The sequence below is a fragment of the Polypterus senegalus genome, chromosome 14 (assembly GCF_016835505.1).
Source record: "Polypterus senegalus isolate Bchr_013 chromosome 14, ASM1683550v1, whole genome shotgun sequence".
Classification (NCBI taxonomy): Eukaryota; Metazoa; Chordata; class Cladistia; order Polypteriformes; family Polypteridae; genus Polypterus; species Polypterus senegalus.
Genome location: NC_053167.1, coordinates 27,240,297 through 27,265,101, shown reverse-complemented (window position 1 = coordinate 27,265,101; position 24,805 = coordinate 27,240,297). Strand labels below are relative to the sequence as shown.

Genomic DNA, 24,805 nt, shown 5'->3' with positions numbered 1-24,805 from the left:
CAATCAAGCACCGCACAGGAAGCATATCTTATATCATTAAGGAGTTTTAGTTAATATGTAATACATGCTGTGATTGGGTACCTTCTAAGCCATCCGCCAATAGTGTCCCTTGTATGCAATCAACTGGGCAAACAAACTGAGGAAGCATGTACCATAAATTAAAAGACCCACTGTCTGCAGAAATCCGCGAACCAGCGAAAAATCTGTGATATATATTTAGATATGCATACATTTAAAATCCGCGATAGAGTGAAGCCGCAAAGTCGAAGTGCGATATAGCGAGGGATTACTGTACTCACATTTCCGCTTTTGTCCGTACACCATGTTATAGTGCGAGTTCTCCGCATGCCATTATGCATGAGGCCCCTGGTGTTACATTTATACTCCAAGGTGAACAGAAGCGAAGATTGGACTGTTCCTTGTGATTTCACTACTGCTCAAACCTATGTCAAAGACACAGACTTTGAGCTTCACAAAATGTGGTCTACTGGAAGTAATTTCCTTCTGCATCTATGTATTTAGTCAGACAACATTGCCATTGCTGGAAACATACCTGGAACTTTGTTTCTAGTAGACCCCTTTGTTGTGTTAGTCTGGATTTCAGAATTGCATGAAAATCATCACCCTTTTATAGCAGTTTTTATTTTTGGGAATAGCCTGAAATCACAAGGGGCTAAGGCAGTAAATAAGATGGATGATCCAACTTGATATGTGTAATTGATTTCTTAGCCTGGAAGTCATGGACACTGAGTGCATCATGGCTTGGGGCATTGTCATGATAAATGATCCACGTATAAAGTGTTGTTTACATTTTCTAACCCCTCCTTAAACTTCAAATGCTACTTAGAGACACTTAATTTTTTCACAGCATCTTCAAAATATCCCACCTTTACCAGCTACAATGTTTTAGTAGCACTTTGTAACATGGGTGACACTACCTGGTCCTTCCAGGAACTACTGTAAATTACCTCACAGGTCTGATGTTTAATCTGTCGTTGTCATCCACCTACTTTGTAATGTCACTGTAAAATCAAGACTGATAATTTGATAGTAGCAGTAACAGTAACAGTGACATCATGCATCAACACAGCATACCAAAAACAGAAACAGAATTAAATAGTCTTAGTAAGAGCCAATCAAAATCATTGCCCATTCTTATCACCAGCCTACACACTTTAGAGGCTGTAGCTCAGGAAAGGATGCTGGCTAATTTGGTGGCTGTGATAAACAAAGACTCAGACCCTTAGCACACCACCCTGATCAACCTGGAGAGCACATTCAACGTAAGGTAGGTTCTACAGTGGTGCTCCAGAAAGAGGTACAGGAGGTCGTTTTGTAAGCTGCCATTAAGTCTTGCAACCTCTGGCTAGACTATGCCTTTTCTACATTAGTAATGTGTTAATTATTAAATAGATTACAGACATACTGCATTTTCAGAATGTAGTTTATTTTTATTCATTGATTTTACTTTTTATTTGCATACTTTTTTTGTATATCTGATAGCTGTTTTTTCTGTGATCGTTACTGTAGTACCACAGTTTCTTCTTGGGATCAAAAACAAAATATCTATCTATCTATCTATCTATCTATCTATCTATCTATCTATCTATCTATCTATCTATCTATCTAAAGTGATATGAACAGCCTCATCATTCACAAAAATGAATTCACATTATACATTTACTTTATACTGTACATCTGATTAAAGTTCATTTAACTTAAGATAGATATGTTTGCTGGTATTATATAGCTGTTTCCACTTACATTGACATAAATCTCTTAGATGTTATATTGACATTTATTTAATGTTGAAATAACGCCACTGGATTATTTTCCTTTAAACAGAGACATAATTTGTGTCTGGGGCCGTTGTCATTACTCACCTATTTTGTGTTAATCTTACTTAAAATTAACACCTTTTTATACTCAAAAAATGATATGCTGATTTTCCTAGCTGCATTAAGATGATTGTATTTAAAATATACTTGTTTTATGTACATGACTGTCCTATATTTGCATAACGTATTACATTTTGCATAAACAACCACCTGTTTTGTTAACAACATGTATCTGCCTGTTCCAAGGAATCCCCACACCTTAGTAAAGTTGAAAGGAAAGTGAAAGACTTTTAGAAAATGTATTTCTTTCTTAGTGCTGTAGGTATTGTGAGGTTATGGAAACTGATTTATGATACTTTTTTATACACAGGCCATCTTACATCACAACAGTATTTTTCACTTCTTCTAGGAATAAACTGCAAGTACAATCATTCTAAATAAAACCTGTTCATCGTATATACAGGGTGACACAGAAAAATGGGAACTTTTGAAAAATCCAATAAAAATAGAAGAAATCCAACAAAAAAATTTTATTTACAGTAATTGAACCCCTACAACTTGCCTTTTAAGAAACAGTAATCCAAATTATCAGTGTCTGAAAATTACGTTCTGTAGATGGCGTCCTCCTGTACGTATGCATTCTTCCAATCTGCTGTTGAGGTTCCCCATTGATCGGCGCAACATCTCAGCTGGGATACCACGAATTTCGTCTTGAATTCTTTGTTTCAATTCATTCAGTGTCCTTGGCCAAGTCGTGTAGACCCAACTCTTAAGGTAGCCCCACAAGAAAAAATCACAAACGGACAAATCCGGTGATCTTGAGGGCCAGGGAATGTCACCGAATCTTGAGATGACACGGTTACCGAACAATTCTCGCACAGCTGCCATTGATTGCCTTGCAGTGTGCGATGTCACGCCATCCTGTTGAAACCAGGTTTCGTGAAGTTGTGGGAAATTGTTCAATGCAGGTGCAACAAAAGATTGCAACATCTCAACATACCGATCCAAAGTGACAGTCACTGTGACACGCTCTTCATTTTCGAAAAAGTAAGGTCCGATGACCCCGTGTGACGAAACTGCACACCATACTGTCACCTTGCTGACGTGTAAAGGACGTTCATGAACTTCATTAGGGTTGCTGTCTACCCAGTAACGATAGTTCTGCTTATTCACATAACCTGTGAGATGAAAATGGGCCTCATCTGACATCCACAGCTTGTCCAGAAATTCATTGTCCTCGTTTCTGTTTGTCATAATTTATGGCGAAAGCACGCTGTTGACCGTTCCACTGATCCATGATTACTAAATGGCGAGATTGTTTACAGCTTAAGGTCCCTGTTCCTCAGTGCTGCCAACTGTAAATGGCTGCCGCTATGCATTTCAAAAGTTCCCATTTTTCTGTGTCACCCTGTATTAATTTATAAATCAATTGCATATTAGTAAATAAAAATTGTTTAATATTCCATATCACTTGCATTGGTATAGTATAAATGGTGGGTTTGAATAAAAGCAGTGTGAACATTAATTACTCTCAGTAAACCTGGTGTGAAAGAAACAGCCGGACACACAACGAAGGTTTGGGGCAGCCACCCATATAGTTTCCCTGGCTGCAAAAGGCTTTAAAGTAGAGTACAATGTGTACAGGTTAGAGACCAAAACAGAACTGTTTAAGTATGGAGGATGAGGGGTTTTTATAGGTGATTCACAGGAAGTGACGTCCTCGGGGCCGGGATAGGAAGGATTTATCATGTTTGGTCTGCAGAGAAAAAAGAGAGAGGTCTAGTGCACCTCGTCGCCCCCTGGCCTGGAGTGGAATTGGCGTTTCCTGGTCCCTTTGGTTGACTCCCAAGCGTATGTGTGTGACACTGGCTATCTTTAAATAGCCTCTTTTTTAATTCCTAGAGTCATCCACATGTGTATTTATCCATGCAATTGTATTTCGCAAACACAACATGTCATTTTTAAGACTTAATTCAGTTAGTTGGACAAACTTGACAATCCAAAGATTTATTTTTTTGAATGAGCAGCTCTTGTAAGTGTACACTATATTAAAATAATGAGTCTTCTGCCTTTATCCAATTGTTGAAACACGTGCAGCATCTCTTAAATTATCTAGTTAGTCATTTAAGTTTTGGAATCCAAAAGGTTTAAGATAAAAATGGAAATGTGATGAGAGATGCTTAGTTCATCCTCACATATGTCAAAACAGTTTATATGGATTCAGTTTTAAGCCACAAGAATTTAAGTCCTTTAAGTGAAAAATTGTGACTTGCTTTTTTAAGACTGACTGCCCACTGAATTTAAAAGGCAGCCCAAAAAGGTGCATATCTGGACAGGCAGAATGAAAAGAAGAGCTAAAAGAGACAGAGAGAGAGAATTCAATCTGGGTGAATTTAGAAATATTTAGCCCAGTGTTTGTTTCTTTTGGGCTGTAGTATAAAACAGAGTGTCATATGTATGTTACATTAATTGCCACCTCAAATTGGCCATAGATGAATAAATGAAGGTATGTTTATGAGGCCCCTATCCTATCAATATCTGGTTCCTGCCTGTGCCCAATGTTGCCAGAGTAGGCTTCTGCTTCCTTTGTAAATGTATTAGACTAAACAACAACAACATTTATTTATATAGCACATTTTCATACAAATGATGTAGCTCAAAGGAAATCTACCATATTGTGAATGTTTTTTTTTTTATTTTAATTTTGCAGCTGTTTTCAACAATTATCATTTAAAACTAATAATTTGGAGAACCGTTCACACTGTTTATTAGGTACATACATTCTTAAAAATAAAGGTGCTAAAGCGGTGCCGTAGGGGAACTATTTTTTCCTCAAAAGAGCCGTCCATATGAATGTTACAGAAATAACCCTTTATTTTGATTCATTACAGCTTCCGGAAATAACCATGAAAAGACAGCAAGTTAATAGTGATACAATGGGTTACTAATTTTGTAAAGGACTTTTGTGACATACAATCACACAAGTTTACAGTCACTTGATCTGTTAGTATCCTGCTTATGTACCTTATACATTCAAGATTTCTGTTTTGTCCACATATTAGGAACCTTTTCAAAGTCCAAAGAATCAATTTCACACACAAACAGCACTTTTCCAATATCAAATTGTTTTTTGTCAAGCAGTGGTTCTATGAGAAACCATGTACCCCAGGAAAGTGCCATTACAGAACCAATATTGTTAAGAGTGTATTGCAGTCTCCTTGTCTATCTGCCCGGCCATCTTGCTTGTTCATCTGTCAGGCCAACACCCAGTAGACCACTTTTGTTGAAATATAGCACATTTATTCTTCAAGGATATTTGTTGGGAAAGTAAGATATATCAAATACTGTGCACTGACAACGTTTTGAAATTTTGAAACCTCATTGAAAAGCATTGCCAAATTTTCCAACTTATCTGTTTTAAAATAGAGAAGCGTTCTGTGAGACTTCAATTTGAAATGTATTTACTGTTTTAAATGTTCCTTTTTATATTTTCTTCTTTTACTTGTGTGACAGCTACTTTTGAGTCGTGTGCACTGCAGTGGCTGGTGCTTCGCACTTACAGAATTGCATGGTGTCATATGCAAACAGCAGCTTCTCCTGCTCCTCGAAATCGTTGTGTATAAATGACATCATATCCATAAGAATAAAAGAAAAAAATGCAAACAATTTCACTTTTGTGGAAATGAATGAAAGAAAAAAAAAACTCTCAACTGTGGGTTGGTGATACTTTATACATACCACAAGTAAACTTGTACTCTGGATTTCTGTTATAATAAAATATTATTTATTGGCAAAGTACGACAATAATCTGCAGTCCATCACAGTTGGATTCATCCTGCAATTTTAGTTTAAGACTTCAACACAGATTTTAAAATCTCCATTGGGACTTTTTAAAAAATGTACATTTAGGAATTTCAAGTACTATTAGCCATAGGCTCAACAACCAACATTAACACAACAATCAATGAACTTTTGTCATCACTTCAGTTAAAATGTGTTATCTATGAAAGATTTTTGATCCAGCACAAGCCTATGTACATGATATTGCAAAATTATATTAAAAATACATATTTTATGTACTGTTTTAAAACCTATAGTACATCACTATTATTTTTAGTAAGACTCATTGTTACAAAAATATTTAATAAATAAAATTATGATAACTAACACTTTGATGAAGTAACAAGTGTCACAACCGTCAAAACAGTTAACTAAGCCTCCAAATGCACATGAATGTTATGCCATGCATACATTTTCTTACTGGTTTAAATACTCCCCTTTAAAACAAATAAGTTTAACTTCTCATTTACTCCAGCTGATATAATGTTGTTTAGCAATTAGTTTGTTTCATATATATGTATTATGTGTGAATTTCCCTTATATCATATAATAAAGATATTTTGTCCTTGATATACTACAAGGTAGGCTTTTTGATCAACATGAGCAGCTCCACTTTTGGGCTAAGACTTAGGAAAAAACAGCAAGCTAGAATTTGTGGAGCCGAGTCTTGATCTTTATGTGCTTGTGAATCAGATCTCCTCACAAGCAGACTTTTCTTTTTCACCACAGGAATCAGCAAAGGCCGTGTCACTTGGACTATGGATGGAAGAAATGATCTTTAATCTTGCAGACACGCGGCTCTTCTTCAATGACCTGGAGGTATGTGATGTAGAGTCTTATGGGAAATCTAAGAACACATTTTGATGAAAGAAGTGTGAGCTCCAATAAGACAGCAGCTTTCAAAAAAAAAATCTGTCATTAAGTTATGCGATTATTGCAGGCGCTTATCATAAAGATTCATCCTGATTTGTTGGAGTTACTTGTCATTTCCTACAATGCTTAAGAATCCTTTTGTAAAAATTATTACACATTTTTTTATATGTGATAGGGAAAAGTAGTCTGTGGAATGGAGACCTTTGTAGAGTTTTTACACACACTGGTCACAGAGGAAATGTTGAGTCACCAGCTAGGTTGCCCCTTTTAATACAGAATTCACAATTTTCAAAAAAATAAATAAACGTTCACTGGCATCATCAAACAAAGGCAAAGAAAAAGCAGTGTGATATAAAGAATATACAAGGAGACTCCGCGTTCTCTTAGGTGCATCAGGTGGTGGCTCCGCTCTGCGGTCAGCTCTCTCTTGTATGAGACAAGCCATGCTGGGAGCGTCTCGACTTTATAGCGGAATGGGTGGAGTCAGTTGCTCTATGTGGGAGGTTTCTCAGGGCTGTAGGAGAAAAAGGAGTTGATACCTCCTCGTGTTCCAGACTGGTAGTGTCTGATGAGCTCAGAAGGTGATCCTCAGACCCTCGTGCGTGACTACATATATGCAAAAAAAAAAACAATGGGCAGAGCTTAACTGAGGTCACGGGTCTCTCTTGAAATTGGCTAATTCCTGGCCATGAAAGAGAAATGGATATGTGACTTTTAATGCCAGTCAGTGTTCCTCTGTGTCTGCTTCAAATTAGCGCCCATAAAACTAGAGAAATAGGCACATGTATATGCAGTACTATATGCAATGGTTATATAAAGCATTCACACCTTTGGAACTTTTCACAACACTGAATCACATTGGATTTAATTTAGGTTTTCTGTTACTGATCAAGAAAAAAATGACTCAAATTCAAAGTGAAAACAAATCTCTGCAAAGTGGTCTACTGCTGTAATGGCTTATACCACAACAGTAAAATGTGAAGCCTTTCAGGGGAATGAATACTTTTTATAGGCACTATATTCCATGCTATGCATAGCATACTGTATATATTTATATCATTTTCTGTAATAATTCTGACATTTAAGTTGTAATGTATACAGTGAATTTCTCCCCACTTTGGATTGTTTTACTATGAGTAATTCAGCTGCCTCACAGTTCTGATGATGTATGTTGAGGACTGTATACTGGCACAGCATGACTGTGCCCAACAATGAACTGGCATTGCACCTTGCTGTCATCCCTGCAAGGGTATGTCTCTGTCCACTTGCAAAAGTGCAAAATAAATCAGGTGATTTGCACATGAATCAATGACGTATGCACTTGTTTATAAGGTGCATACTATATTTCACAAAGAACATTATAATAAGAGACCATCTAAAAACAAAAATAATTTAGCTATTCTTTCAGTAAGTATAAATAGTAGTACAAAAGTTTACATTGGATTAAATGAAAAAAGCAATAATATGTTTACTACAAATATAAAGAAAACTTTCGAAAATTATGTATCACTACTAAAGAAAGGAAAAAAACACATTTTGTTAACAAAAGAAATGCATAAAATGGTGGTCCAGCATTTCATTGTTAATACTGGCAGTGAATCTGATGCTTTGGATGTAAACCAGCTATATAGCTGTCATGTCAGCTACATGAAGCAAGCAGAATAATCAGACATGATGACCTGGTTGATTTCACGGCTTTGTGAGTGAGAGTTCCGTTTCTTCATGATTATTCCAAATAAGACGAAGAGTTCCAGAAGTCTCACACACTCTTGATCTTCTTTCTTTAGCTCAGAAACCTCCACAAAGGGTTCATGTGATGCCTTCTGACAGCTGACCCCATGGCAGTATATAAAAACATCATTCTCTTTAAAAAAAAAAAAAGCAATATTAGCAGTACTATTTGGTACATGTTACATATTTTTCCAGAGTGCTTGGTGTTTGTTTTGTTGGAAAGACAAAATGTTATCTGGCAAGGAGGATAATGTTTATGAAACTCCATGATTACTGTTGATTTAGGCATGCCATGAATGAGTATGTTGGCATTTTTCCAGTTCCTATTCATATTAAATATTTGTCTGTCTCCAACCCACTCTTCCAGTATTATTCATGACAGTACTTTTAAGAGATTTGTTAAAAAAATATTATTGCCTGAAGTTCAGAGTGAGTATGATTGCACAATTAAGCTTGCTTCTTTAAGTATTGGGAGTGATACTGCATTTTATCGTTAAGAATTTGACCGGTTACTGTATTTTTTTTAATTCTGCCACAAAGATTTGGATGTGGTTTTTCCATGTATTCAATTTTTCTAATGTTTCTTGATGTCAAGACAGATTTTTACTTCAGGAAAACCTCACTTATCATCTTCCTTTGTTTACTTTTCTTTACACTTTCATTGATCTTGTGATTTTTGAGAAGACCACCTCTCATCGCACTTTCTAATCCCCAACCAAGGAAGGGATTATAATTAAACCAGCTTTAACTGGTGAAGTAAAAGATTCCCCATGGCAGGTGTATGCTTTTCTGTTATGTTTAGATCCACAGATCTGCCTCTAAAGGAATTGCATCATTCATAGCTTATTTTGTAAACAGCAGTCAAGGATATTAGGGAGAGGACTTTGGTAAACATTGCGTCTGCAATTAGAAACCATATCTGCTTGTCACTCAGAGGAGCTTTTTGGCAAAATGTCTGTCTGTCAGTAGAATTCACTTATGGATATGCATTCATTCAAGTCAAAACTGTTGTGGTTCCAGATTCTGAAAGATTCTTCCTGTGACGTTAAGGTTTGATGGCGCACACACAGTGCAACCAGCTCTTGTAACACTGTGTGAAGACAGGAGAAACCCAAATCTCCTAATTAGCTTGATGAGTACACAGTGTAAGCCACTTTGTATTTCAGCATTGCCTAAGGTGGTGTGGATGTAATGTGCTACACAATGAGGACAGGAGCCGGCTTGTCTGTCGCTTTGCACAAGCATATTGTTGAGCCGTCAGACCCCTTTCTCATCTGATAAACAGACGTTAACATTAATCCCAGCAAATGTAGTGCTGTATTATCTCAAGAAATAGAAAGTCAAGTAAATAACAGGTTCCTGTAGTCCCACATATCTTTATATAGTTCTCGATTCTCTCCTTGCTCAGTGTCTTGTGGCTAGTCCTCTACCAGCTATACATCTGGTTTTCATCAAGTTCTCTACATGACTCAGTATCTAAAGCTCAGTTATATCTGTTGGGTTTTATTAGGCCAAATACCAATTTCCTAAAGAGGAACTGAAAATTTTAAGTAAAGTAAGACCAAGAAAGACCATTTCTTTGCTGTTATAGCATATCATGGCTTTTTTTTACCCACCCCAAATGTATGAAGCTGCATAGCAGATATCAAACTTCATTAGCTAAAGAAATAAGTGCCATTGGCTGGGCTGCAAGTGATCAGCTCTCATGATTTGTTCAAAGCAGGCACTGAACAAGAAATGAGACTTCAAGAACCAAAAATCCCTGTACTGTAAAAAGTATAGCAGCTATCTCATTGGTGTAAATAATGTTTCATTTTTGCTCAGTTACAAATACATTATTTTTATCATTAAATATTACATGGATGTCATTGTTGGTACCATTTTGTAACTATTTTTTTTGCATTTGTGCTTTTCATAGTTACCAATAACCATTCTGAGTGCTTGGTAACTCGGGTGTTATGTGGTTGCTAGGCATGTGATGCATGCAGCCATGTGACCTGTGATAAATATGCATTGTCTGAACTGTGTATGTGTTGTGACCAGGATAAAACAAAAGTATTCAGTGCCAAAGGAAGAAAGAGCATGTTTGCGATCAGAAGTTGAGCAAAAGGTAGTTATTAGGAGCTAAATGAGATGTTACTTATGAAGTAATATTGTGAGAAAATCAAAATACCAGTCTTCAAAATTCAAAATGAAAGCCAGAAAATCAAAATTGAATCCCAAAGTAAAGTTGTGCCTAATGATACTTTCCCTCATTAAATTTGTGAGTTTGCACAAAGTCTGTTTTGTTTTAATTTTTATCTAAAGCTCGGGCATTGGTGTTAACACGCCACCATCTTAAATAATGTGAGTGTGCTCACTTTCCATTGTGGTAGTAACCAGCATAGTAAGTGTTATTGAATCTCTATAAATAAAGCTATAGTTTATAGTACTCCCCTATCCAAAAGAGAGCTTTCTTATAACACAGTGAGGGAGACTCTTCTCTTTTAATAGATGAATAATTTTTTAAACATCAACACATTCTATAACAGATGTTTTCTACATTCATAATAATAAACAATGATTTTATGACTGTCTAAATGCAGTCTGAAGTTTAGCGTTGAGTGTTTAGGTTTACAGTAACAAAATATTGCAAATCTTTACATCTCTTATACTACAAACAAGATGACTTTCCTTGAAAATTTAAATCCCTTTTTTGATGCCCCTTCTCTCATTTTATTACTAAGCAGGAGAGGAATTACCAAGTTGATGAAAGTGTTACAGAGTTTTGTACTTTACCATCTGTGAGTAGGTGGGATTGTTTTTAACGCCAAGTCAAGTCCCCGTCACATTACTCAACCTTTCTAGTGATTTTCAGTTGTAGGCTTTATTTACGTAATCTTAGCAAGTTGAGGCAGTGGCAGAGTGCTCTTTTGAATGCCACGCATGTAGTTTGACTTCCCTGTGACCTCGCTCTAGTGGCCTGCCATTTGCCCCAGTTTTGCCTTAAGTCATGGGGATGGGCTTGTGTGTGCAGGAGCTGATATCAAATTAGTCTACGCGTGGAATTACAATGATTAAAATTCAACTGCAAGACAAGAATGAAGGCTCATGTTATTGACTGTGCAAATCGATGAGAGGTTAATTTGCCTGGTGTCTTCTGTTTATTGTAAAGGACTGAGATTGCAGCTAAGCTCATTCTGCTCATTCTTGCGGGTGTCATCAGGCAACAAGTATATAAACTGTTAAAATGCAGCAAGCTTTTGTCAGACAGCAAGTATATGACCTGTATTTTGGAAATGTAAAAATGTTGTGAAATGTTGTCATGAAGTCATGTAAATTTGTGCTCCCTTGCAATTGCTAGTCATGGCATTTAAGATTGTCAAGCAATCACAGTCTGACTTGCTCTCAAACTAGAAAGTGTGTAATGTGCAACTGGCTTTAGGTGAGTTCGTTTACAGTAGGCAAGAAAAAGAGGCGCTGGAAGATGATGCTCCTGTTTCTTTCTTCTTTTAATTCATGTAATGACTCCACCCTTACATTGCTTAAATATATATATATATATATATATACAGTATATCCCACTTGGCTTTGTAATTCTGAATTTTTTTTATAAGAAAGAGGAAGCTATGCTGTTAGTACCTTCTTGCACGCTATACATAGCTGTTGTGTACACAGTGATGTGTCCTCTCATTGTGAGAAATAATGACCAGAAAAATCTAAATAAGACTAAAGGGAGGTGACAAGCCTTAGTCTGAAAGCAGGTGTGAGTTACAATCCTGGCAAAAAACAAAAGGGGCATCCAAAAATCATAGTCTGTAGATAAATGTGAAAAAAGGCCAGAACCTATACTAATAAAAGTTATCTTAACATAGATTTTTTATATAGTTCTTTGATCCAAAAATAAGATAAACTAAAAAGGATGCCTCCATCTTTAAGAGTCACGGTGGCATGAGGTGATCTGCTGTATTGTCACAGTGTCAGCTGACATGTTAGGAACCCAACTTGCAAAAGAGAACAACATGGCTGTGTCCCTGTAAGTCCTCAAACGTAGTGCAGACAAACATTAGACTAACAAAGCAAAAATGACAATAATAAACAAAATAACATGGTGATAGCATAAATAAAACTGTCAACGGATTCCTTCATTTGTCTCCAACAAAAAAATTGCCCCTTTCAAAACCCAGCGCACTGTACAAGTGATTGACAGGAAATCTATTGTTTGCGAGCAGGTGTACTTGTCGGACTGACATGCAGAATAGGTTCTGTTTATAGTGAAACTATTTCATGACATACTGTATGCTGGAGTTTCTTTTTTATTACACTCTTTATTGTCTGCAACCACACAACTCTGTAATTTATTGAAGCTAAAAAGAAATAACCAAATGGAGAGAGTGGTGCACAGAAACCTGTCTTTTGAAGACAGCTGGCTCCTCTTATTGCTCCTAGACAAAGTGTAGACCTTAGGCAAATCTCTGCACAGTAAGGAGAAAGGTTACATCTACTATTACGTTAACATACTTGGAACATGATGTTTGGTGTCAAACATGGCAACATACCAGCTGTAAAGGATGATATAACCACAGGAAATGGCTTTTAATTTGATTTGTGCTCAATAAATACTTGTAAAGTAAAGTACATTATTTGTTAAATTAAGCATCCATTCATTTTGTAATCCACTTAAATTTTGCAAGGGGTTGAATCTAATCTCAGCAACATTAGGCGTAAAGCCCATGAACTAGTTTATTGCATCAAACACTCGCACAATTAATATAATCAGTACATCTTTAGGTAGAGGAAGAAATTGGTGTACTCAGAGAAACCCCATGTAGATACTGGGATAATGTGCAGCCTCCAGGCAGATGGTACATGGGCTGGGTACCCCGGAGCTGCAGTACGTGGTAATAGTGCTAACCACTGCTCCATGGTTTTATGGGTGACATTAGGTCACCTTAATCTATTAGTAGCATTAAAGTTTGAATGAGATTTCCACATGTTCATGTACAGCATGTTAAAAGATACTTTTTAGAGTGTGTGCTTACTTTCTCACAGCATTGTTATATGTTTAAGAAGTGAATTGCATAAATATAAAATTCTAGCCACAGCACCCGTCAAAGACAGGTAATGGAATAATAACCAATATTTGCTATGTCTTGTCCTGTGTATTTGCGTGAGTGTGAAAGTTTTATAACCAGTGCTCCTCCTCTCAGGTGCTTTCCCGTAAAGCCTGCTTCACAGTCATTATTTTTGAGGCGCCTTTCTCACCTCCTGTCCTGTTTTATACTTGCCGTCTTTCTCTTAGCATGCACCGTTACTCCTCCTTGTGAGTATCCCACTCACACCTCTCTTTTGTCGCATCACTGAAGACAAACTGACCAATCCGATTGCTCAGAGGGACTGGACACAGAGACCTTGGTGTTTTATTATATAATAGATCATACTAATTGATCATTTGGCTTCATTTTATCTCTTTACAAGGACTTTGATAAATTGTTGAAATTGATTATTGTCAAACATGCACAAAGAATCAGAAAATTTAAAGAGAACACATACTTTTTGAGTGCAATCGGTGGAATTTTATTTTTTACTATTCATTCATTTTCAAACCATTCCAATTCAGGGGTAGTAGGGGCTGCTATAGCTATGGCTTGTTAGCTGAAATATTCCCTAAAGTCTCAGTAGCAAAATACTTTGACAGAACTCGGTATTTTTGTTTAGCCGCTTCACCAGACCCAGGATGACTGCTATGAATGGCCGGCATATACTGTTGTATTTCATTATAAATGACCTTTTGAGCTGTTTCTAAAATTGAACTTTTCTGATCTTTCTTGTTTTGTTTCTTGTCATTTTCTAGGAATGTGACCAAGTTCACATTGATGATGTAGCTTCAGATGATAATGGCCAAGATTTAAGGTAAGACAGATGAGTAAAGGAATAGAAGATTACATCTTTACTTGTGTCTTTGTTTGGATGGTATGGGTTCTAGGACTCTGATGGACGAAGTGATATAATAAATCCATCCAACCATCCATTATCCAACCCACTATATACTAACTACAGGGTCACGGGGGTCTGCTGGAGCCAATCCCAGCCAACACAGGGTACAAGGCAGGAAACAAACCCCAGGCAGGGCGCCAGCCCACCACAGGATATAATAAATGTAGGCAGAAATGTTAACAAGTTGATAATAGCTTTCTTCATCTATAAACTTAAACTTAAAAGTTTTTCCTCTTAATATTTCTGCCACTATTCTACTCAAAATATATTGTTTCTCTTTGTTCAAACTCTTTTGTTTTATCTTTCTAATTTTTTCACATCTTAGTTTATCTTTCCATCCATCATTTTGACCTTACAGTTAGTGTTCCTGTCTCTATGGAACTGTTTGAAAGCCTGTTTGGTAACTTTTTGCATGGGGTCTTCATGTTGTCCCTTTGTCTGTGTAGTACTTCCCACCACATTCCAAAAAAAATAAATAAAATAATGATAGTAAAAAAATTTATAATAGTACTAATAATACATTTTGTTTTCAAGTATTGTTAGTGTATTCAAGGAAGAAATGTAATTAAAGAATAAAACAAGGCACTAAGCAAACAGGCACAGATGTAAACATGAATGCCTTGGAACAAATATAGAAATATATGTAACAATACCATGAAAATGTAATGGAAAAAAATCACAGTTGCAACAACGTAAATACTTGCTTAAAGTTTTGAATTGTCCCTTAAAAAAATCAAAGTTGTACATTCAGGCAAGTTAAAAGCTATTGTGTTTCAGTGTTTTGGACAACCAGCACTAAATTCTTGGTCACTTTTCTGCCTCACTCCACGCTGTCTGTGCAATGCAGCCGCAGAGAGCTTAAACAACTCGGCACATCCACATAAAAAAACGACAAAGGGTGAGCGAGCTTTCTTGAAGGCCTTTTTTACTTGGACGTACCTCGTTGTAAAAAGGCGAGTGATTTCCACGGTTGGATCAAGACAAAGAGAAGCGCGTAGACAGAGGTTCAAATTGCTGCGTACCACAACTAGGCTGCCCCAGGGTTTATATACCCTAAAGATACGTTTCGGATGTGACTGAAACAAGAGATAAAGGGTGTGGCTATGTGAGACATATGGGGTGTATTGTATTCAAATGTTTATTATGGGATCTATATGCTTTACGTGAGTTTCATAGACTTTTATAGCACCACTGTGAGTGTGAGACGTGACTGACTGGTGTGTTAATAAATGACAAGATGAAGGGGGAGCACAGTTCAACAAATAACAGCTAACAAGATGTGGGGCAGAACAGTCACTCATGGAGTGAAGAGAAAAGCAAGACAGAGAAAGATGGGACTGTGTGCTAAGTGAGATGTAAATGTCAATGCAAAATAAGGAACTAAAAATGAGTAAAAGAATTTTGTGCTGTATGCAGAATTTAACTGGCGACAGGAGGAGTTGTTGTACTGATGATGTAACGTATGCTGTGGGAAAGAGTTGCAAATTCCTGGGCTGAAACACCAAATGATTGTCTTTACAGTAGCTCGAGTGAGAAGGATCAATAGCATGGATGAGAGTATCAGCCCCGCTGTGTGTCTTTAGTGGTGCTATTTATATGAGTTTCAAAAGAAAATGAAGAATATGCAAGATTTCTCACTTCTGTACATGGAGTTGTAATCTAACCTACAACAGATAAATAATATGAAATTTTCCCTTTTCTTATTTGGTTTGATAATAAGAATCATCTCAGTCATTTCACCATTAAATTTCAAAGAAGTAATATGCTAGTGTGCTAAGCAAATGGTGTGTAATACTAAGAGGCAGATTGTTTAATAAGCAGATATATAAGAAAAGATGATAGCATTTGGGTTTTTATATTTGTGCAAGAAGAGCAAGTAAAAGGCACAATAAATTATGATAAAAATAAGATTGTGCTCAGAAGTAGTAATATCTAGTCCAAATAAATGTGGAACACAAAAAATAAACAACAGAAGAACGGACAATGTCCAGTGTACGACTTTTGGTCTTGGGAGAAAAAACAAACTTATTTCATACCTGAGTACATTTACAATCAATATGAATGGTTCAGTGACCTTAAGGCAAAATATTTGGGCATAAGGAACAGACCTACAATATGTTAACAAGTCATATTGTTCAGCAGCAAAGCAGAAGAACATTTAGGCTGGTGATAGATCAGCACAATTAAAGTATGCAAACCACAAAGTAATTTTAGTGTAAGGTATTCAAAAGCTTCTATTCTGATACAAGTTTACTCTTGCAGAACCACAGTAAGACCACCTCCACCTTCATACCTGCATGAGCAGTAATTTGGCTGCCAACATCTGACATATAAATAAAATCTATATGGTTATCATATCACTGATTAGCTAAACTTTGTTATTAAGAAATAGCATACTTACAGATGAACCTAATTCCAAACTCTTGTACAAACTGTCGTATTTGTGTCTGCAGGGTGTTTAAACTCAGTTTAGCCTTGGTTACACTTGGAGAAGGTGTATATGTGCCTAGGTGTGAAGAGGGCTACTTTAATTGTGCTCCCTGCAAAATAATCAGCAGCTTCCAAATGACACTTTATTTGTTCATGTTGAAGCAGAATATAAACTGTGTTTTTTCTACCAAGAACCCCTGAATGCTCGAAATTAGCCTCATGACTCAAAAATTAAAGATCCAGTTATATGTAGAATTGCAGCACCTAATTTTATGTTTCATTCTCAGACATTATACGTCTGTTTGAATAATACCCCTATCTGATCCAGATTACCCTGCCATTCCCAACCTCCTCCTCATGCTTTAGCTGATTGTGTTGAAGTTTTTTTTGTTTTTTTTACTTTTCGCCTTCTGCATCTGTTTTTTATTATTGGCTTTTGTTATTATGTATTTATTTATTAATCACTATTAATTTCAAATTATTACTACATACTCACTATTATCAATTTATTTACTTATTTATTAACATTATACAAAGTTATTGTCTGTTTTTACCTGCATTTTTTAAATTTAATATTGTTTATTTTTATCAGTATGCTGCTGCTGGAGTATGTGAATTTCCCCTTGGGATTAATAAAGTATCTATCTATCTATCTATCTATCTATTTATTTATAGTAAACTGTTGTTCTTTACTTCTCTTGCACTTGTCCTGTGTTTATGTACATGTTGCACCGCGGCCCTGGTGAATGTTATTTCATGCCACTCACTGTGTACTGTGGTATGACAATAAAGCCACTTTACTTGACATGGTCTATGCAGTTCAGATGTTAAGTTGGTTAATAAAAAGATTTATATGTGCTTATTGTTTAGTTGAATTAAAATATAATTTCACAATTAAAATAATTTCAGGCTGCCACCATATTCATAGTTCACAGAAAAAACACAATGTACATATTTTCTGTATTTTCAGCACCTACAATTTTGCTACGGATGGCTTTCAGAGTCCCTCGAGTGGTTCGACCCTTTGCTTAGGTTCAGGGGTTCACGGTGGAGTTGACTGGATGAGAAAGTTAGCTTTTCGATATCGACGGGTCAAGGAGATATACAATACCTACAAGAACAATGTTGGAGGTAAGTTCTGAAGCAAATGAAAGCAGAACATACAAGAGGTTGATCAAATAGTTTTGAGTCTGATCTATTAAGAGAAACACCATTTGAACAAAATTATTTATATAGTTTTCTATATTTATATACACTGTATATGTTGCAATCTGTATGGGGCGTAACAGATCCCCAAACCTCACACAAAATTGTACGGAGACAGGTCCCAGGTTCAAATGAGTATTTATTTTGGAAATACCTTCACACGGGCTACTTTAGAAAAAACTATTTCTTTTCTCTCTCTTACTTTTCTTCCTCCATGCCCAACTCCAGCTCACCTGGGTGAGACATCTTTTATCGCAGAATACTTCTGGTGTCACCGCATTGCACCCAAGAATTCTCCTCCCTGCAATTCCCTACTGGTGGCTCCCAAGAAACCCAGCAGTGTTGCACATCAGAACTGCAACTCCCGTGCAGTCATGGAGGTGTGCCCATGGGAGATCCACCAGAGGGATTCTGCCACCTATCACTGTTAGGGGGAATATGTGGTCCCAGACTCCTTCCACCATTCAGTTCATAGGTCTTGGGATGCTATAGATAAGTAAAGGTACGCGGCATCTTCCTAACTCATCATCTGTCGTTCTTGTACTCTGGCTGGTAGGACTCTTAGGAAGCCCAAAAAGAGAGGAGTGGCTGCAGTTAAGAAGAGACATGGAAGTTCTGACTGACCTATGGCTGACAAATGCATTGAAAGCTTTGTCTCTCATTAATTCCAGGTAAGACCACTTGTTGCTTGCAGCCACATTAAGCAGATGCATTTGAAAACACAGAGAGTGCCTCATACTTTCTATGACTTATATTAGGTTTGCATGATTTTTACAATTTAGTTAAAAAATGCGAGCAGTGGTTAACAGTGTTGCCTTATAGTTCAGGAGAACTGGATTTAAATCCCTACCCTGTCACTTCCTGTGCAGAGTTTGGATTTAAGTTGTCTCTAGATTTTCTGTTTTCCTTCAACATCTTGTAGACTTGAGTACTATATCATGTGACGTAATATTGTCTCTGTATGAGTATTGTACGAGTGTTCCCCATAATTTGTGATTAAGATTTCATTGAAAGTTCAGTAAATATCACACTCAATGAAGATTAACTTTGTAAATGGTAATTCCAATAAAAAGAAAAAATAAACAAGCTACTTCCGCAATCATGACTGTAAACACAACACCATAACACTCCATGTAGACTTATGAATTGTTGCATATCCCAGGTAATGCAAGTTAGTGTCAGGAATGGGAGGGACAGACAAAGGCAACATCTGAACAACCCACAAGACCCTTCATCCATACCATCATGTCCTGTGGCCAATTAAGCAAGATTACTGAAGTAATGCAAAACAAAAAAGTAACCAATATCCCAGAGTACATTCGTGCTTTATGCCTGAAGCTACATGGATAGACTCATACTCACTATATTGGAAAGTGCTGGTTTGGACTGATGAAACCCAATCAAGTAAATATAGAAATAGACAACTTAATTAACTTGTTATATGGTTTGTTTCAGGCCCAACTGCATCAATGTATTAGTGACCACTACTCAGCTGATTCCAGCCATTTCAAAAATCCTGCTGTACGGATTAGGCTCATCTTTTCCTATTGAGAATATCTACAGTGCCACAAAAACAGGTACTGTATTGGCACAGGATGATGCAGACTAATCAACTCCCTGAATACTTCATTAAGATATTTCAAGTAATGATTATCCCTATGTCTCGCTCCTGCCTTCTAGGGAAGGACAGCTGTTTCGAACGTGTGACTCAGAGGTTTGGACGACGAGTGGTCTATGTGGTGGTAGGAGATGGTGTTGAAGAGGAAGCTGCTGCCAAAAAGGTATGGAAGCTAGTTAAATGCACATGCTCTGTTGAGCCCGATATAAATGTTGCCTCAAGGGTGATTTGTTTATAATATTACTAGGGAGTTCGCCTTCGTTCGCCAACCCCCTCCTTTCCTGTGCTATGCGCCAGCCACTTCCCGTCTCGGCTTCTCGCATTGTGAAGAGGGGGGCTGAGGGGTGCCAAGGAGACACGGTCGCTCCTTCGAAACCCCCTCTTAAAAGGTGATACAATGGAAAACAAATACAGTTTTTTTTTTACCTCATCTTTGCTCAATCAGCTGCTGGATGGCTCCTGCTGCTGCTGCTGCCACCGCCGCCACATGATCTGCATCTTGTGGCGCTTCGAACATTTAAAAGCCTGTACAGCAGCTGTCTTACTCTTTGTCTTTTATTTCTGGCCATGGTTAAATCTCTTGACACAAAGTGTTGTCTTGCGGCAGATGAGTTCTTGATATTTTTTATTTTATAATTTAAAAATGGAATAAGAATCTGAAAATCTAACTACGTTATATTAAAGTTCGATAAATACTGAAAAGAATGAGACCAAACATATATATGTAGGTTTTAAAATAAGCCTGATTTAAAGTGTGACATAAAAACGTCACTGTTGTACTTTTAGGCGTAGGATTATATATATATATATATATAGAGAGAGAGGGAGTAGATGATATATTTACTTAAAATAAACCTGTTAAGCCACTTTATTGAGATGTATCCTAAATTATTGTTCCAATTTATTTTGGCTTTTTCTTCCCAAACAGAGGAATATGCCTTTCTGGAGGGTATCATGCCGAGCTGACCTGGAGGCTCTTAGCCATGCTCTGGAGCTGGAATACCTTTAGAGTGCATCTTCTCTTTCTCCTTGGGGCCCGGCGGGACTGGGTGGACCTCATTCTGTCAATGTGTGCTCACAAGAGCATTTTTGAACTTCGGTGGCAAAAAAAGAAGAATCTGGTCTTTTCAAAAGCCTGTATTCTTTGAGATCAATGTTGAAGGAATTTAAATAGAGCATTTTCCAGTATCGTGATGTTACCGTGTATGCAATATAAGGAGCTCTGTGGGTTTTCAAGCAATTAAGTTCATTTGTGAAGACACTGTAAGCCAGACTGTACTGCACTGGGAAGGGGTCTGCTGCAGATACGACTCTGGCAAGTGGGAGCAGAGCATCTTTCTACAATCCAGGTCAGTGCTTCTGCAGACTGAACAGTAAAACGGATCTATACCAAAAACTGATGACAGAAACAACAGGATCCTCAGAGTGAGCCCTCTGGATTAATCTGCTGTTATTGGGACAGTCAGTTTGTCTTTCCAGTTTTTAACAGCCTGGCCGGGGCCTCAAAGGAAAGAGCATATGACTTAATTTAAGTTTTTGGGTTTTGGTGAGGTCCAAGTTTGACTTTCTTTTTTAAAATTTCACCAAAGAAAACTGTACAAAGCACTGACAAGTCTTTGGGGAAGTGATGGTTAAAACTGATTGTAAGTTATGTTGTAATAGCCTAATTTAAAAAAAAGAAAAAGCAGAATTATAGTCTCTGAGGCAAATGTCTCAGTGGGTTTTCTTCTTTGATTGGTTCCAGATGTTTTGTGTCTGTCCAAAACAAAACAATGGGCAACTTTCAAATGAAACGTCTCTGGAAACTCAGTAATCTAGAAATGAGATTGTCTTACCTGATCAAATAAAAGTTCAAGTGAAACAAAGGAACATACACATTCCTAAAGTCTGTGACACTGCTGCTACCAGTCCTCCACAGATGGTACTGTAATTATTCAAACAGAGGGAATTCCAAGATTCACATATGGTCAATGGCTCAGAGCAGTGGAGCACTACGTACTGCTACCTCCAGAGTCAGAGCTACTACAAGGCACTCTATGACTGAAACTTCAGTTCAGCTGGGAAGACTACCTTCCATTGCATTACTTAGAATCAGTGAAACCAGCTAAAATGTTTATTATAATGAACAAGACATACAGATTTTAATAGAGAGTTGCCAGGGACAGAGAAATTAGTCAGCCATCTTTAATACCATTCGGAATTTCAGAAGCAATGATCAGGATCCGAGTCCTGGCTTCAAATATCAGTCCTGTTCACTCCATGTGTGTCGCTGGCGAATTCTCCTTGTGTCTCTGTGGGTTTTTCTTCAGGCATTTCGGTCACCACCCCCCATCCCATCCCATTCTAAATTGTGTAAGTGTGGAAATGAGTGTTCTCTGAGGTAAACTGACATCCTAACCAGTGCTGAAGTAGACACTGGCAAACCCAAGACTGTAACCTGGATAAGCAGGTTAGAAAACTAATCAATGAATTTTCAAGCTCAATAAGCATGATTAGTCTCTGTTCATCAAAGATGTTAGAGAAGAAGCACCAGGAGTCAATGACTAACTGTGCCAGTGAGAATTCTGTTCATCTTGAGACTGGACAGTGACGATCATCTCTTCTAATTGCTGGCCACTTAAGGCATAGGAATTTGTGTGAAATACCCAAGAGCAGTGAACCAAGCCGGTTTAGATCAAGCAGCGTTTGGATGCCGCTGGAAGCTTAGATGCTCTTGTACTCTTGTATTGGGAAGAGAAATATTGATTTTCCTTCTAGTTGTAGGCCATGTAGAATTATTGTTTTGCAAACTATCATAAGAGCCTTATTTTTTCAGTCATTTTCCAAACCCTTTTATTAGCAAACAGCTCGTCCTGGCAACAAATGGAACCAGCAAGCACACTCATGTACACCATAATAACAGGCCAATTTAGCCTCGCCACTCATTCGAACCTTAATGTGCTTTTAATGTGAGAACAAATTGGAGTTCCTGTAGAAAAAGTGGGGAAAATATGTGAACTTGTTACACACAGCGACTGGGATGAGACAGAGCAGGACTCCAGAACGACCAGACAGCTGCGCTAACCACTGTGCCACCCACAAAAAATAAGGAAAGAGAGTATTAGTGTGAGATGGTAAAGATTATTATCGTGTTGACACCCTAAACCAGGGGGTCCTCAATCACGGTCCTGGAGGGCCGCAGTGGCTGCAGGTTTTTGCTCCAACCCAGTTGCTTAATAAGAAGCTCACTTCTGCTTCACTTTAGTTGTTTTGCTCGTTAAGATCTTGAACCCTTATTGCTTATTTTAGTCTTAAACAGCTATGTTCTCGGTTTTTAATTGCTCCTAATTAGCAATAAGACGCAAATGACAAAAGAAACCAGCATTTCTCCATTTAGCTTATTACCATTTACTCTTGTGTGTGTTTATCGTGCATTACTGGGTTTAATTAAATACTTGGAAGGAAAGTGAAGAGAAAAAAGTGAAGGACTGAGACCTCCTCGTCCATTTTAGCCTTCAAATCATTTGGATGATATCCTTAGAAAGGGGAAGAAAATCCAGGATATGAGACTTAAAGCAGAGTTAAAGCACTAACAAATCATTAAATTAACTTATTGGCAAGAATTGCTTTCTAATTATGCAACCGGGTTAGAACAAAAACCTGCAGCCACTGCGGCCCTCCAGGGCTGGGATTGTGGACCCCTTCTCTAGACTCTAGGGCCTAAAGGACAGTGAACAATAATAGGTCTAAGAAAATGGAAGGCAAAGAGCACTACAATCACAAACTTAAGTTCTGTTGAGAGTGTTAGTAGAAAATATTAAGCCATAGCAAACAGATCTACATTACGTATGAACAAATGCTTGAGCCCTCTCCGGTTATCCTTACCTTTACAACCTGCTTAGCCACTGAGCCATAGCATTCTTCTAGAAACTTTAGTTCACAAACCTTTGGTAGATGTGCTCAGAATTTTCATGAAATGACGTAGAGAAGGGAGACTGTCAAAATGATAATGTCACTGAGGAAGAAGAGTTTAATCCAACAGAGAGTCAAAAATAAAACTATTTTGACATAGGCCAAGCTGTTTAGGAACTTCAGATATAAAAATAGTTTATTTCATTTGTAACACTTATTTTTTCTTTATGCCGTATCATTTAAACAGTCCTCTTGAACCATGGTGTGTACTTAAACCGGTTTGCCAGAGTGTGATTAAAATCCAATAGGCGTCACACGTAGGAAGACATCAATGTGAAAAGGCAACGTTAAAAAACAGAAAGTCTTTGTTATGTACTAGAGGCGCCTTCCCAGTTAATAAGTGGCTAGTCATCTGTCCAACCATCCACTTCCTGAGTACAGCGTCAGAGGGTTCTGGAGGTGCCATCAGGTGCAAAGAAGGAACAACGTCAAACAGAATGCCCGACCAGCAGACTCACACCCACCTTCACACACATCGGGCTCGCTGTCCAAACATGCCGACTACAGGAATGCAAAGGTAATCATCGGCCAATTTAGCCATACGTGCAGAACAGTTCCTCCCTTCGACTTTGCACGTATGCATTCATTTATAAGACCTTAATCTGAGTGTGTTCTTTGAACTTCTGTTTGGGATTTACTTTCACCAAAGTTCTCCTGAGGTTTGAATGTATTTTTCATTTCTCACCCTGTGCCGTGAGCTCATTGTGGGGCAAATTCCGTGTGCGTAGCATTGGGTGAATAATTTGCCTTTCATATTTCACCTGCACTTTTCGTATCTCCATAATATGGAAGAAGCGTTCTCCCAGAATGGAGTTTATGGGCACCCTACAGCAAATTAGTTATGGCCACCACTATGCACCTTAGATCTTATGAAATTTGGGCTTCAACACGAGGTTGATTGGTTTACACCATGGTGTGAAAGTCTTTCTTTCCTTGGCTACTGGGAATACGGCAAAGACAAGTTGTCAACTACTCAGATTTCTCTGTGATTTATGTGCTGTAGAACAAAGCATCGCTGTAGGAAGGTGTGGGCATCACCAGTGCCATAGTGCCAGCCTTCATGTTAAATAAAGTGGGTCTCTCCCTGTTTAATCAGTGAAGTCATCATAAAACATTACCGTATCTGAAATGCGATCGTGGGCGGCCCAGTGATGCAGTGGGTTTCAGAGCTGCGGCCTCATGCTAAAGGGGCTGGGGTCAAATCAGCCACAGTCAGCGTGGCGTTTGAAGATTCGCTTTGTATTTTTTTTTTTTTTTTACAGGGTACTTTTCCATTTTTTTACAATTTTCCTCTAATATTTCAAAGATGAGGGGATAAAGTTAATAGGTTGATCTAAACTGG

At 37.6% G+C, this 24,805-nt stretch overlaps 1 protein-coding gene across 2 annotated transcripts in view; it reads left to right on the top strand.

Moving 5' to 3' along the window:
• Positions 1–21,381, top strand: part of eya2 (EYA transcriptional coactivator and phosphatase 2) — a 149,386-nt gene extending 128,005 nt beyond the window's left edge. For both annotated transcript variants that reach the window (XM_039735335.1, XM_039735334.1), the window contains 7 exons: positions 6,408–6,497; positions 14,116–14,174; positions 17,659–17,819; positions 18,451–18,565; positions 19,350–19,471; positions 19,575–19,675; positions 20,441–21,381. In XM_039735335.1, the coding sequence (XP_039591269.1) occupies positions 6,408–6,497; positions 14,116–14,174; positions 17,659–17,819; positions 18,451–18,565; positions 19,350–19,471; positions 19,575–19,675; positions 20,441–20,521 (729 nt within the window). In that variant the 3' untranslated portion in view covers positions 20,522–21,381. The remainder of the gene's footprint in view (positions 1–6,407; positions 6,498–14,115; positions 14,175–17,658; positions 17,820–18,450; positions 18,566–19,349; positions 19,472–19,574; positions 19,676–20,440) is intronic.
• Positions 21,382–24,805: the final 3,424 nt, after the last annotated feature.